The sequence below is a fragment of the Cetorhinus maximus genome, chromosome 21 (genome assembly GCF_964194155.1).
Source record: "Cetorhinus maximus chromosome 21, sCetMax3.hap1.1, whole genome shotgun sequence".
Lineage (NCBI taxonomy): Eukaryota > Metazoa > Chordata > Chondrichthyes > Lamniformes > Cetorhinidae > Cetorhinus > Cetorhinus maximus.
In genome coordinates, this window is record NC_135899.1 from 5106773 (window position 1) to 5121135 (window position 14363).

Here is a 14363-nt window from a genome sequence, read left to right on the forward strand (position 1 = left end):
GTTTCAGCCCAAACTTGGATATTGTCCATGTCTTGCTTCATTTGGAAATGGACTGCTTTAGTATCTGGGGAGTCGCGAATGGTGTTGAACATTGTGCAATCATCAGCGAACATCCCCACTTCTGACCTTATGATGGAAGGAAGGTCATCAACGAAGCAGCTGAAGATGGTTGGGCCGAGGACACCATCCTGAGGAACTCCTGCAGTGATGTCCTGGAGCTGAGATGACTGACCTCCAAAACCACAACCATCTTCCTTTGTGCTCGGTATGAATCCAACCAGCGGAGAGTTTTTCCCTGATTCCCATTGAGTCCAGTTTTGCTAGGGCTCCTTGATGCCACACTCAGTCAAATGCTGCCTTGATGTCAAGGACAGTCACCCTCACCTCACCTCGGGAGTTCAGCTCTTTTGTTCATGTTTGAACCAAGGCTGTAATGAGGTCAGGAGCTGAGTGGCCCTGGTGGAACCCAGTGAACAGATTATTGCTAAGCAAGTGTCGCTTGATAGCTCTGTTGATGACCCCTTCCATTACTTTACTAATGATCAAGCCTAAACGGATGGGGCAGTAACTGGCCGCAGCAAAAGCTGGCCATGAAGTTCCCATAATGCATAGAGGAGTTTAACCCAAATACATTAACGAATCCAACACTAATGATGCATCCATGAAAAAGTTGCTAGCCAATATAGGAGAGAATCTCTCTCTTATCATTGTCACATCACAGTAGGACTAATGAAACCATTCACCTCACCACACGGTGTGTTTGCAAATCTGGTTCAATAACAACTCTTTTTCATGAACACCACGGTCCCTTTAACACTTTCTCCTTCCCATGCCCCTGCCATTACGCCCCCCTCTACCCACCCCCCAGCCCCCACCCCCAACCCCCCCACCCCCACCCCAACCCACCCTGCTTCTGTGGTGTGCTGTGATGATAAATAAATTTAGGAGTAAAGAAGCTGCAGTTGTATAGAGCCTTGGTGAGACCTCACCTGGAGTGTTGTGTACAGTTTTGGTCCCTTTATCTAAGGAGGGATATACTTGCCATAGAGGGAGTGCAAGGGGTTTCACCAGATTAATCCCTGGGATGGCAGGATTATTTTATGAGGAGAGATTGGGGTCTGTATTCCCTAGAGTTTCCAAGAATGAGAGGTGACCTCATTGAAATGTACAAAATTCTTACAGGACGTGACAGGGTGGATGTAAATAAGAAGTTTCCCCTGGCTGGTGAGTCTAAAACCAGGGGACATCATCTCAGAATAAGGGGCAGGCCATTTAGGACTGAGATGAGGAGGAATTTCTTCACTCAGAGGATGGTGAATCTTTGGAATTCTTTATCCCAGAGGATTGTGGAAGCTCAGTCATTGAGTATGTTCAAGACAGAAACCCATAGATTTCTGGATACTAATGACATCGAGGGATATGGAGATAGTGAGGGGAAGTGATGTTGAGGTAGATGATCAGCCATGATCTGTTAAAATAGCAGAGCAGGCTCGATGGGCTGAATGGCCTTCTCCTGTTCCTATGATGTGTGAGGTGGCTGAGTCTGGTTTAACATGACATTCATTTTCCGATGTGGAGAAAAATAAATGTTGGCAGCAAGTGAGACAGGTAGTTTGTAGTTAGTGACACTGTACAGGACCATTCATTCTAAATGGTTGAGAATCTCCCAACCTGTCAATTAATCTTTGTGATTGTAATTGTGGTACCAGGTTTCTCTCTCGGATCTACTGTCCAATCCCACACCAAAGGGATCTGGATGTGGTGTATGCCTCATCCTAAGAAGCACAATCACTGCTTGGTGCTCCTGGATACAGAAGATCTGGGTGATATTGAGAAAGTAAGGAGATTTCATCATTTCCATTCAAAAGCTTTTAACTGGTGAACTAAGTGAGGTGATGAGGTAACTATATCTACACATCCACCTGACACAGGTGTCAGTCTTGGCTCAGTGAGTAACACTCTTTTTGTTGTGATATGTGCCTGCATGCATTGTAATGTAAAGGTGCTCAAGGATATAATTGTGGTAATCTGATGTGTATTATACCTTTAAGAAGAATGTTATAATAGAAGATCGCATGATCTTATTATCCAATGACAGAGTAGCGTGGGCTACCTCAGTGGTCTGTAGCCTGGAGTTAGTAGTCTAGAGTAAGATTCTGTAATGTAGAGACAGGGTTTGAGTTGAAAGCACACAAGTGTAGCTGCTGAGTTCCTTTGTAAAGAAATAGAATGTGTGCTACATAAGAATTGTCTACTGATCTGCTCTGTCTATGGTACCAACTTGCTCATCCCGAAACAAGCGTGTAACCTGGATCCATCAGTCTAACTGAACTCGTGACAAGGGTCCAACAAACTGGCGACAAGGTGAGAAAGCAAGAAAAAAACAAGGAAAGATGAGAAAAAAAAGCAAGAAAAAGTGAGGAAGGAAATCGAGTGAACCGAAATCGGGCCGTACCTCACACGATAATTGTAAATAGATTTTCTGTCCTAATCGTCGACACAGTCCCCTCAAAGTATGCCGCAGTTTGGAAGAGTTGATCCTTTTGACCCAATGGTGGACAATTGGTTTCATTACGTTGAACGCCTCACGTTCTTTTTCCAAGTTAATGACATTGTAGGGGAGGAGGAGAGGCTCGCGATTCTCTTATCTGCGTGTGGGAGTAAGGTTTATGGATTGATCCAAAGTTTAATGGCACCCCGTGCCCCGGATTGGAAAAGTTTTGATGATTTAGTGAACCTTGTGAAGAATCATTACCAGCCCAAACCCTCGGTACTGATGCAACTGTTCAATTTTAATTCAAGAACGAGAGCCCCATGGGAGACAGATGCTTATTATGTGGCAAGTCTGAAACAGTTAACAGGGTATTGTGAGTCTGGTACATCTATAAATGAAATGCTTAGAGAGCGTTTGGTGTGCGGTGTAAATAAAGATTCGATTCAGAAGAGATTACTCTCTGAAACAAGTTTGGATTTCGGAAGGCACCTGGAAATATTACTGGCCATGGAAAGCACAGTGAGGAACTCTAAAGCCATACAGGAAGCGCAAAATGGCGCCGTAAGACCATAAGACATAGGAGCAGAAATTAGGCCATTCGGCCCATCGAGTCTGCTCTGCCATTCAATCATGGCTGATAAGTTTCTCAACCCCATTCTCCCGCCTTCTCCCTGTAACCTTTGATCCCCTTACCAATCAAGAACCTATCTATCTCGGTCCTCCACGTTGGGTGGGGAACCCCTGCTAAAAAGGGCGTGAAATTGCACAGCTCTGACGAGAAGCAGGAAACAGCCACAGCTTTCAGACAAATAAAAAGAAATGACTGAGCAGCAAAAACATGGAATAATGTTAACAGGTGGAAGCAGATAACCTTGTACTGAATGGAAGGTTAAAAAAAATTGAATGTGTTTACTGTAATCGAAACGGACACCTCTTGAGACATTGTGAGGATAGAATCAGGCAGACTTTCAATCAAAAGAAAAAACCCCATGAGATTCATAACATAGGAGAGCCTAAAGTAACGGATTCAGATATTTATTCATTGCATAATTTAAAGGTAGGAAGAACAGAACCAATCTATGTAACAGTGAGGGTGAATGATAGAGCTATCAGAATGGAGGTGGATACAGCAGCTTCCACTATGGTGATAGATGAGTATACCTTCAAATAGCTGAATCATGGGGAATGTAAATTAAATTTGAAAGAAATAGATGTCAAATTGAAAACTTACGCAGGAGAAGACACCAAGATTAAAGGCAAAAACAGGGTTACTGTGCAGTACGGAAGTCAATCAGTAAAATTACCCTTGATGGTGGTAGCAGGAGAGGGGCCAAACCTCCTTGGATGAAACTGGCTGAAAGAAATTAAATTGGATTGGGCTAAGACCTTCCAACTGGGAGCCAGTGGCTACCTGAGCTCTTATAAAAATACACCTCAGTTTTCCAAGATGAACTCAGGAAGATCCATGGGCTACAAGCAAACATTCATGTTGTTCCATACTCTACCCCCTCCGATTTATGAAGGCAAGACCAATGTCTTATGCTATGTGGGAAAAGGTAGATGCCGAATTGGATAGATTTGGGAAACTTGGAATATTACAACGTGTGCAGTTCTCGGAATGGGCAGCACCAGTAGTCCCCATACTTAAGTCTGACAAAAGTGTTAGAATTTGTGGAGACTACAAATTGACTGTCAATAAAGTGACGAAGTTGGACAGACATCCTATACCAAAAATTGAAGAACCTGTTTGCTAAGCTGGCAGGTGGAACCGCCTACACGATGCTTGATATGAGCCATGCTTATCAACAATTGGAATTAGAGAAGGCCTCCCAGAAGTTTGTCACAATCAGTACACACACAGGGTTGTACCAATACACCCATTTGCCTTTTGGTGTAATGTCTGCATGTGCCATATTCCAGAGAACAATGGAAAGTTTACTGCAGGGACTGTCTCATGTTGTAGATTATTTAGATGACGTTCTAGTGACAGGACTCACCGAAAAGGAGCATTTGGCAAACTCGGACAGTTTTGAAGCGTTTTTCACAGGTGGGAGTGTGCTTAAAGAAACAAAAATGCACCTTCCAAGCGAAAGAGGTAACCTATTTAGGTCACAGGGTAGATTCACAGGGCCTAGCCTGGCTGAAGAAAAAGTGAGAGCCGTTAGAGAGACCCCAGCGCCAAGGAACACCCCTTTGAGCTCATACCTGGGGATGATCAATTACTATGGACGCTTTTTGCCTAATTTGTCGACAGAACTGGCATCGCTGTATTACCTACTCAAGAAAAACCATTGTTAGTCTTGGCAAACACCACAGAAAGACGCTTTCACAAAGGTGAGACAACTGTTACACTCATCCACCCTATGAGTACATTTTGACCAAAGAAACGAGTTAGTTTTGACATGTGAGACATCTCCTTATGGAGTGGGAGCAGTACTCTCCCATCGAATGGATGATGGCTCAGAAAGGCCTATTGGATAAGTATCAAGAACACTCAACACAATGGAAAAGGGAGACTCATAGATAGAAAAAGAAGGCTTGAGAATCATCTTTGGTGTCAAGAAATGTCACCAGTGTGTACGCGGTCGTCATTTTACTATTGTTTTGGACCACAAAGCCTTTGCTAGGATTGTTCAGCAAGGACAAGGCTATACCACCCATAGACTCAGCAAGAATACAGAGATGGGCATTGATCCTGGCAGTGTATGAGTACACTTTCATCCACAGGCTCAGGATTGCAAACACTGGTGCACTTAGTCATTTGCCTTTAAAGAAAATGATGAGGATGTTCCAGCTGCTCAAGAACTTGTTTTATTATTGATTTTCTTGGATTCATCACCGGTATGTGACAGATTAGAGACCGGACAAGTCGAGACCCAACCTTATCCAAAGTTTGAGAACAAGGTCTTCACGGTTGGTCACAAGAACAGGAATCTGACAAAATGAAACGGTATTTTCACAGAAGATATGAGATAACCAGCCAGGATGATATCTTATTGTGGGGGGCTCGAGTGATTGTTTCTCCAAAAGGGCAAAAGCCTTTGTTAACTGAATTGCAGAGTGCACATCCAGGTATTTCCCGAATGAAGACCATAGCACACAGCTATCTATGGTGGCTTGGGATGGATGGAGAAATCGGGAGTTTAATGAAAAGTTGCATGCAGTGTCAGCAAGTGCAAAAGTTACCTCCAACAGCTCCGTTACACCTATGGTAGTGGCCAGGAAGGCCATGGGTGCAATTGCATATTGACTATATGGGACCTTATATGGGAACAATGTTTCTCCTTATTGTTGATGCTCACTCAAAATGGATGGACAGATATGAGGTAAAGTCACCAACATCTTTGGCTACAATAGCCAAGCCATGCCAAAGTTTCGCCATCAACGGACTACCAGAAGTGGTCGTACCAGATAACGGCACGGCATTTACGAGTTCTGAGTTTCAATGGTTTATCAGCCTCAACGGTATCACTCATGTAAAAACTTCACCATACCACCCTCCTTTGAATGGACTGGCTGAGCGAGCAGCTCAAATATTCAAAACTGATATGAAGAAATTAACTGGAGACTCCAGAGTGACCAAGTTAGCACATTTCCTTTTCCACTTTAGAACCACCCCTCATACGACAGCAGGTGCCACACTTGCAGAATTGTCAATGAATCGCCATCTCAGAATGAGATTGAGCTTAGTAACGCCAAATTTAGTTGGAAAGGAGCCAGGGAAGTCAGAAAATTGTACATGATTGGCATTGTCCTGACAGAAAGTTCACCGTAGGAGAGGTGTTATATGTGAAACATTTGGTGAAGGACCTACGTAGTTATCAGGTGAAATATGTGCAGAGACTGGACCTCTTTCTTACCATGTGAAAGTAGAAGACCGAGTCATATAAGGAGGAGAGAAACAAAGTATCAGGAAATGATTCCTCCAATGTTTATGACTGTGTCAACGTCTCCTATAAAAAGAACTCAACTAAGTACAGATGTGTTTGAAGGATCGGCTGTATCTGCAAGAATTGAGGAAACAGATTTGCAGGTGCCCACCAAAGAACCTGATGTTCGGACAACACCAAGAAAGGAAGTTCCTGACAGAACATCTGAAGCTGTAGAGCTGAGGAGTTCTATACGCATAAGAAAAGCCCCAGAAAGACTGAATTTGTAAATTACTTATCTGTGTAGATAATTTGATATTTTGAGAAGAATTGTAATTGTAATTGTAATTGTAAAATGTATTTCTGAGTAAAGGGGAAGGAATGTGGTAATCTAATGTGTAATATACCTTTAAGGAGAATGTTATAATAGAAGATCGCATGATCTTATTATCCAATGACAGAGTAGCGCGGGCTACCTCAGTAGTCTGTAGTCTGTAGTTAGTAGCCTAGAGTAAGAATCTGTAATGTGGAGACAGGCACACAAGTGTAGCTGCTGAGTTCCTTTGTAAGTAAATAGAATGTGTTCTACATAAGAACTGTCTACTGACCTGCTCTGTCTATGATACCAGCTCGAGCATCCCGAAGCAAGCATGCTACCCGGATCCATGAGTCCAACTAAACTAATGACAAGGAACCAACAGTAATCCAGGCTGACACTCCAGTGCCGTACTGAGGGAGTGCTGCACTGTCGCACATGCTATCTTTCGGATGCGATCTTAAACTGAGGCTGCACCTGCCCTCTCAGGTAGACTTAAAGGATCCTGTGGCCACTATTTCCCTGGTGACCTAGGCCAAAATTTCTCCCTTAACCAATATCAATAATGCAGATTATCTAGTCATCTCCAACATTGCTGCCTGTGAGATCTTGCTGTGCACAATTTAGCCACCATGTTTCCCACATTACAACAGTGACTACATTTAGCTGTAAGGTGCGTTTGGGACACCCTGAGGTTGTGAAAGGTGCTATAGAAATGCATGTTTTTCATTCCTGTTTGTACAGTTCTTCATGTTATTGACAGTGAGATGAATGGTGTGTTTCTCATTATGTTCGTGTCCAACAGGGTGATCAGAAGAACGACTGCTGGATCTTCTCTCTGGCCGTGCTCCTGAGCAGCACGTTTGTGTACAACAGCATGGGAACCATTGACCAGTATGCGGTGGAGAAACTCCAGTATCTTTTTATCTTGTTCTAACTTTCAGGAGAAACGTCATCATTCAGAAAGTGGCGAGAATGAGAAACTCACTAACATGTGGAGCGGTAGAGATAAAAAGTGTCAATGCATTTAAGGGAGAAACAAGATAAGAAGATGAGTGGGAAAGGCAAAGCTTAAAGCTCCACAGTGTGGGAGGCAATCTGAACTGTGGGTTACTCCTCAACTTTCGGACTGACCGACTCCCTGTGGATCAGGTCAGTAACATTCCTCCCCAGTGATGGAGTTAGGAGAGAGACTTAATAAATTTGGGCCAGCTAGTGGCTTGTGCCTATAACTGCATGACAACAATCGATGGCAAAAGTTAAAGGGAAATGTCAACCTCGTAATTTACAGTAAATGTCAAAGAGTGTCCTGACCTTGGGGCATTTGGAAGTTGGATTTGTGAATGAGAAGTATGCTACTTCACACAACTGCTACAGCACTGAAGGAGGCCATTCGTGGTTCTCCAAAGGAGCAAATCACCCAGTTCCACTCCCCACCTTCTCCACATAATCCTGCACATTCTTCCTTTTCAGATAACAGTATAATTGCCTTTTGAACCCTGGGCAATTGACCCTGCCTCCACCACACTCTCAGACAGTGCATTCCAGACCCTAACCACTCGATTGACCTTGTCTCCACCACACTCTCAGACAGTGCATTCCAGATCCTAACCACTCGATTGACCCTGTCTCCACCACACTCTCAGACAGTGCATTCCAGACCCGAACCACTCGATTGACCCTGTCTCCACCACACTCTCAGACAGTGCATTCCAGATCCTAACCACTCGATTGACCCAGTCTCCACCACACTCTCAGGCAGTGCATTCCAGATCCTAACCACTCTATTGACCCTGTCTCCCCCACACTCTCAGGCAGTGCATTCCAGATCCTAACCACTCGATTGACCCTGTCTCCACCACACTCTCAGACGTGCATTACAGATCCTAACCACTCGATTGGCCCTGTCTCCACCACACTCTCAGACAGTGCACTCCAGATCCTAACCACTCGATTGACCCTGTCTCCACCACACTCTCAGGCAGTGCATTCCAGACCCTAACTACTCGATTGACCCTGTCTCCACCACACTCTCAGACAGTGAGTTCCAGATCCTAACCACTCGATTGACCCTGTCTCCACCACACTCTCAGACAGTGAGTTCCAGATCCTAACCACTAGATTGGCCCTGTCTTCACCACACTCTCAGACAGTGCATTCCAGACCCTAACCACTCGATTGACCCTGTCTCCACCACACTCTCAGACAGTGCATTCCAGACCCTAACCACTCGATTGACCCTGTCTCCACCACACTCTCAGACAGTGCATTCCAGAACCTAACCACTCGATTGATCCTGTCTCCACCACACTCTCAGACAGTGAGTTCCAGATACTAACCACTCGATTGACCCTGTCTCCACCACACTCTCAGACGTGCATTACAGATCCTAACCACTCGATTGGCCCTGTCTCCACCACACTCTCAGACAGTGCATTCCAGATCCTAACCACTCGATTGACCCTGTCTCCACCACACTCTCAGGCAGTGCATTCCAGACCCTAACCACTCGATTGACCCTGTCTCCACCACACTCTCAGACAGTGCATTCCAGACCCGAACCACTCAATTGACCCTGTCTCCACCACACTCTCAGACAGTGCATTCCAGATCCTAACCACTCGATTGACCCTGCCTCCACCACACTCAGACAGTGCATTCCAGATCCTAACCACTCAATTGATCCTGTCTCCACCACACCCTCGGACAGTGCATTCCAGATCCTAACCTCTTGATTGACCCTGTCTCCACCACACTCTCAGGCAGTGCATTCCAGACCCTAACTACTCGATTGACCCTGTCTCCACCACACTCTCAGACAGTGCATTCCAGATCCTAACCTCTTGATTGACCCTGTCTCCACCACACTCTCAGGCAGTGCATTCCAGACCCTAACTACTCAATTGACCCTGTCTCCACCACACTCTTGGACAGTGAGTTCCAGATCCTAACCACTCGATTGACCTTGTCTCCACCACACTCTCAGACAGTGCATTCCAGATCCTAACCACTCGATTGACCCTGTCTCCACCACACTCTCAGACAGTGCATTCCAGACCCGAACCACTCGATTGACCCTGTCTCCACCACACTCTCAGGCAGTGCATTCCAGATCCTAACCACTCAATTGACCCTGTCTCGACCACACTCTCAGACGTGCATTACAGATCCTAACCACTCGATTGGCCCTGTCTCCACCACACTCTCAGACAGTGGACTCCAGATCCTAACCATTCGATTGACCCTGTCTCCACCACACTCTCAGACAGTGCATTCCAGACCCGAACCACTCGATTGACCCTGTCTCCACCACACTCTCAGACAGTGAGTTCCAGATCCTAACCACTCGATTGACCCTGTCTCCACCACACTCTCAGACGTGCATTACAGATCCTAACCACCCGATTGGCCCTGTCTCCACCACACTCTCAGACAGTGCATTCCAGATCCTATCCACTCGATTGACCCTGTCTCCACCACACTCTCAGACAGTGCATTCCAGACCCTAACCACTCGATTGACCCTGTCTCCACCACACTCTCAGACAGTGCATTCCAGACCCTAACCACTTGATTGACCCTGTCTCCACCACACTCTCAGACAGTGCATTCCAGACCCGAACCACTCGATTGACCCTGTCTCCACCACACTCTCAGACAGTGCATTCCAGATCCTAACCACTCGATTGACCCTGCCTCCACCACACTCAGACAGTGCATTCCAGATCCTAACCAATCGATTGATCCTGTCTCCACCACACCCTCGGACAGTGCATTCCAGATCCTAACCTCTTGATTGACCCTGTCTCCACCACACTCTCAGGCAGTGCATTCCAGACCCTAACTACTCGATTGACCCTGTCTCCACCACACTCTCAGACAGTGAGTTCCAGATCCTGACCACTCAATTGACCCTGTCTCCACCACACTCTTGGACAGTGAGTTCCAGATCCTAACCACTCGATTGACCCTGTCTCCACCACACTCTCAGGCAGTGCATTCCAGACCCTAACCACTCGATTGACCCTGTCTCCACCACACTCTCAGACAGTGAGTTCCAGATCCTAACCACTCGATTGGCCCTGTCTTCACCACACTCTCAGACAGTGCATTCCAGACCCTAATCACTCGATTGACCCTGTCTCCACCACACTCTCAGACAGTGCATTCTAGATCCTAACCACTCGATTGACCCTGTCTCCACCACACTCTCAGACAGTGCATTCCAGATCCTAACCACTCGACTGACCCTGTCTCCACCACACTCTCAGACAGTGCATTCCAGAACCTAACCACTCGATTGATCCTGTCTCCCCCACACTCCCAGACAGTGCATTCCAGATCCTAACTACTTGCTGCATGGAGAGGGTTTTTCTCATATCACTTTTTCTCCTTGCCCTAAAATTTTAATAATCCAATAGATGATGTAGTTTGTGGTTACAATCATGCAGTTCACCCCTTTTGATCATCTGGAATCTTTGTAGGTTCCTCCTTCGTGTTTGGTGTTTGTATATTTTGTTGCTCTAAGTTGACAGACATGGTGGTTCCTTTCTTTCCTCTTGATTTGTTTCTATGTTTCAGTATTTGGATCTCCCTTTAGCTCTACCTTGTGTCTGGTCAGTTTCTCCTGTTAGGCTGTAACTTCTGGGCTCCCCAGCATCAGATTGCGGGGGGTGTAGGAAAGATGCACTGGGGAATCCCTCTCGGAACTGCACTGGTAAGGGTTTGCACGGCAGTTGCCCAGAAGTGCAAACTTCCTCTGGGCAATTGCCCTACTCCTGGAACCATCCGAAAATGCGGTTTCAATCGCAAACCTTGGATGATTCCCAATAACCATAGTTACCCAAAAAAAAGTTAGAATTAAATCCTTTTCTAACATCAGGGTAGCTGTTGTAAAGACCCAGACTCCCCACCTGCTCCTTAATGTCCGACCCCCCTCAACCCCCTCTTGAATGTTGGACCCTGCCCCATTCCCTCCCGAATGTCCAGCCACCGCATCCCCTCCTGAATATCTGATCCCTCCCTAGCCCCCAGTCCTGCACAGGACTCGCCATAAGCCCCCAATCCCCCCAGGGGCTTCCCCCAACCCTGACTAACCACCCCCCATCATGGTATGCCCCCAGCCCCAAAACCCCCACGGGACTCCGCCCACAGAACCCCTCACCCAAGCCCCCAAGCTTCCCTGGGGGCCCGACTCTCACCCCCTACCCCTGAGGCACCGAGCTCCCCAACCCACAGGCCCAACCCGAAACCCCTACCCCCCACCCCTGAGGCACAACTAGACACTCACCCATTCCAAGTCCAACCCCACCCAAACCCCCATGCCTGACCCCCCCCCCTCAACCCCCAGAATGTCCGACCCTCCACCTCATCCTGATGTTTGACACCCCCAGCCTCCCCTGATGTCCGACCAGCTCAACCCCCTCCCGATGTCTGAAACCCCCCACCGAATTTCCCATGCCCCCAGCCCCCCCTCGAAGTTCGACATCTCCCAGCCCCCCCAACGCCCCGAACGTCCAACCCCCACCCCCTCCCAAGTGTCTGACTCCCCCACCCCCTCCTGATGTATGACACCCCCCCCAGAATGACCAACCATTCCCGATGTCCGAAAACGCACCCCACACAAATCCTATCCACTTACCTTGGCGGCTAGTGCTGTAAAAAAGAGGTCATGTCCTCCTTCAATTCAACGGTGCTGGGTTGCGATGCTGGACTTCAGAGACAGGCGCACTGCCTGGATCTTGCCCACCCAAAGTCGGAAGGTCAGGTGAGACAGGCGCCGAACCAATTTGGCGTAGGTAAGTGGGCACGGGGTGGCAATCTTTGTCTCTCAGCTGCTCTGTCGGCTCCACCTCCTCTTCAGTCAGTTCACCTGAATCTTCCCTTTCCCAACTGCAGACCTTTCACCCCCTGAAGCTCCACCAAGTTCCTCCCGATCAGATTTGTTCCACTTTCTGGAATTTGCTCCCTTGGAATAACAGGCGCCCGATCTCTGAGCCGACTTGTTATTTCAACAACAACTATTTGTCGGCAACCATCACCTACAGTGTTTTAAAGTAATTGTCTGGTGCAAAAGACTGTAGTCAGTCATTTCCTTAACAGAATGTAGTTTTATTTCCAATCTGACGGAGCTCATCAAGGTGAAGTCCAATGGAGGAGATGATGATGATGATGAAGAGCTAGACTTATTGAAGATCTCTCCGGCCTTTGTTTGGGCAGTGCGGGATTTCACCCTGGAACTGAAAATCGATGGTCAGGATGTCACGGCAGATGACTATTTAAACTATGGGCTTCAACTCAAAAAAGGTAATTGCACAACTACAAATATCCAATATCTTTCACCCATGTGAGACCATGTGTTAGACTTTATGCTATTGTGTTATCACCAGTACTTTCCACTCTGGGCCAAAACACTTCTAGAATGACACAGCTCAGGAAGAGACCAATCAGCCCATCATGCCTATGCTGCTTCTGTGACTGAGCTCTCCAACTAAGTTCCACTTCCTCTTTCCTATTTCCAGAGACCTGAAAATATCTCCACTTCAAATAGTTATCCAATTCCCTTTTGATCGAATCTGCATCCCTCAACCTTTTAGACACTGCATTCCAAAACATAAAAACTCATGGTGTAAAGAATATTCTCCTCATCTCCCCTCCAGTTCTGTTACTAATTACCCTAAGTCCGACCCATCTCCTGCACCTCTGCCCTCACACCTTTCTCTCCCTCCCAGAACCATGATAGGGTCCTCGTGGCCCTCACTTTTCACCCCACCAGCCTCCGACATTTCTGCCAACTCCAGCATGACGCCACCACCAAACACATCTTCCCTTCACCCCGCCTCCCCTCTGTCGGCATTCCGTAGGGACCGTTCCCTCCAGTACACCCATGTCCACTCCACCATCAGCTCAAATAACTCACCTCCCTCCCACGGCACCTTCCCATGCAATCGCAGAAGGTGCAACACCTGCCCCTTTACCACCTCCTTCCTCACCCTCCAAGGGCCCAAACACTCCTTTCAGGTGAAGCAGTGCTTCACTTGCACTTCCTTCAATTTAGTCTACTGCATTCGCTGCTCCCAATGCGGTTTCCTCTACATTGGAGAGACCAATCGCAGTCTGGGTGACCACTTTGCGGAACACCTTCCGTCTGTCCACAAGCATGACCCAGACCTCCCTGTCGCTTGCCATTTCAATACACCACCCTGCTCTCATGCCCACATGTCCGTCCTTGGCCTGCTGCAATGTCCCAGTGAAGCTCAACGCAAACTGGAGGAATCGCACCTCATCTTTTGCTTCGGCACTTTACAGCCTTCCGGACTTAACATTGAGTTCAACACCTTCAGACCATGAACTCTCTCCTCCATCCTCACCCCCTTTATATCCCCTTTTTTCAATATTCATTCTCAGTTCATAATTTTTAAATTTTTATTTTTATCCACATTTTTATTTCTATTTTTATTTAAATTCATTTTTATTCATTGTTTTATCCTATTTTCTATCATTTTCCCACCACCGTCCCCTCCCCCCACCCCACCCCCACTAGGGCCATCTGTCACTGGTTACATGTTGTTCTTTCCACAGTGCTTACCCTTGTCCTGCTATTATCACATTCTGCTTTCTTACCTTAATGCCACTATCAGCACCTCCTTTAGCCAGTATCGTTAATCATTAACACCCCTTTGCCC

General features: G+C 46.8%; 1 protein-coding gene across 2 annotated transcripts in view; it reads left to right on the top strand.

Annotated features, from left to right (window-relative positions):
• LOC144695589 (guanylate-binding protein 1-like) overlaps positions 1-14363 on the top strand; it is a 30518-nt gene that overhangs the window by 4918 nt on the left and 11237 nt on the right. The window contains exons 3-5 of one of the 2 annotated variants that reach the window (XM_078566481.1): positions 1710-1837; positions 7485-7594; positions 12788-12984. In XM_078566481.1, coding sequence (XP_078422607.1) covers positions 1710-1837; positions 7485-7594; positions 12788-12984 — 435 coding nt within the window. Of the gene's footprint in view, positions 1-1709; positions 1838-6997; positions 7169-7484; positions 7595-12787; positions 12985-14363 lie in introns of those variants that run through there. The other variant, XM_078566482.1, reaches the window with a different exon arrangement.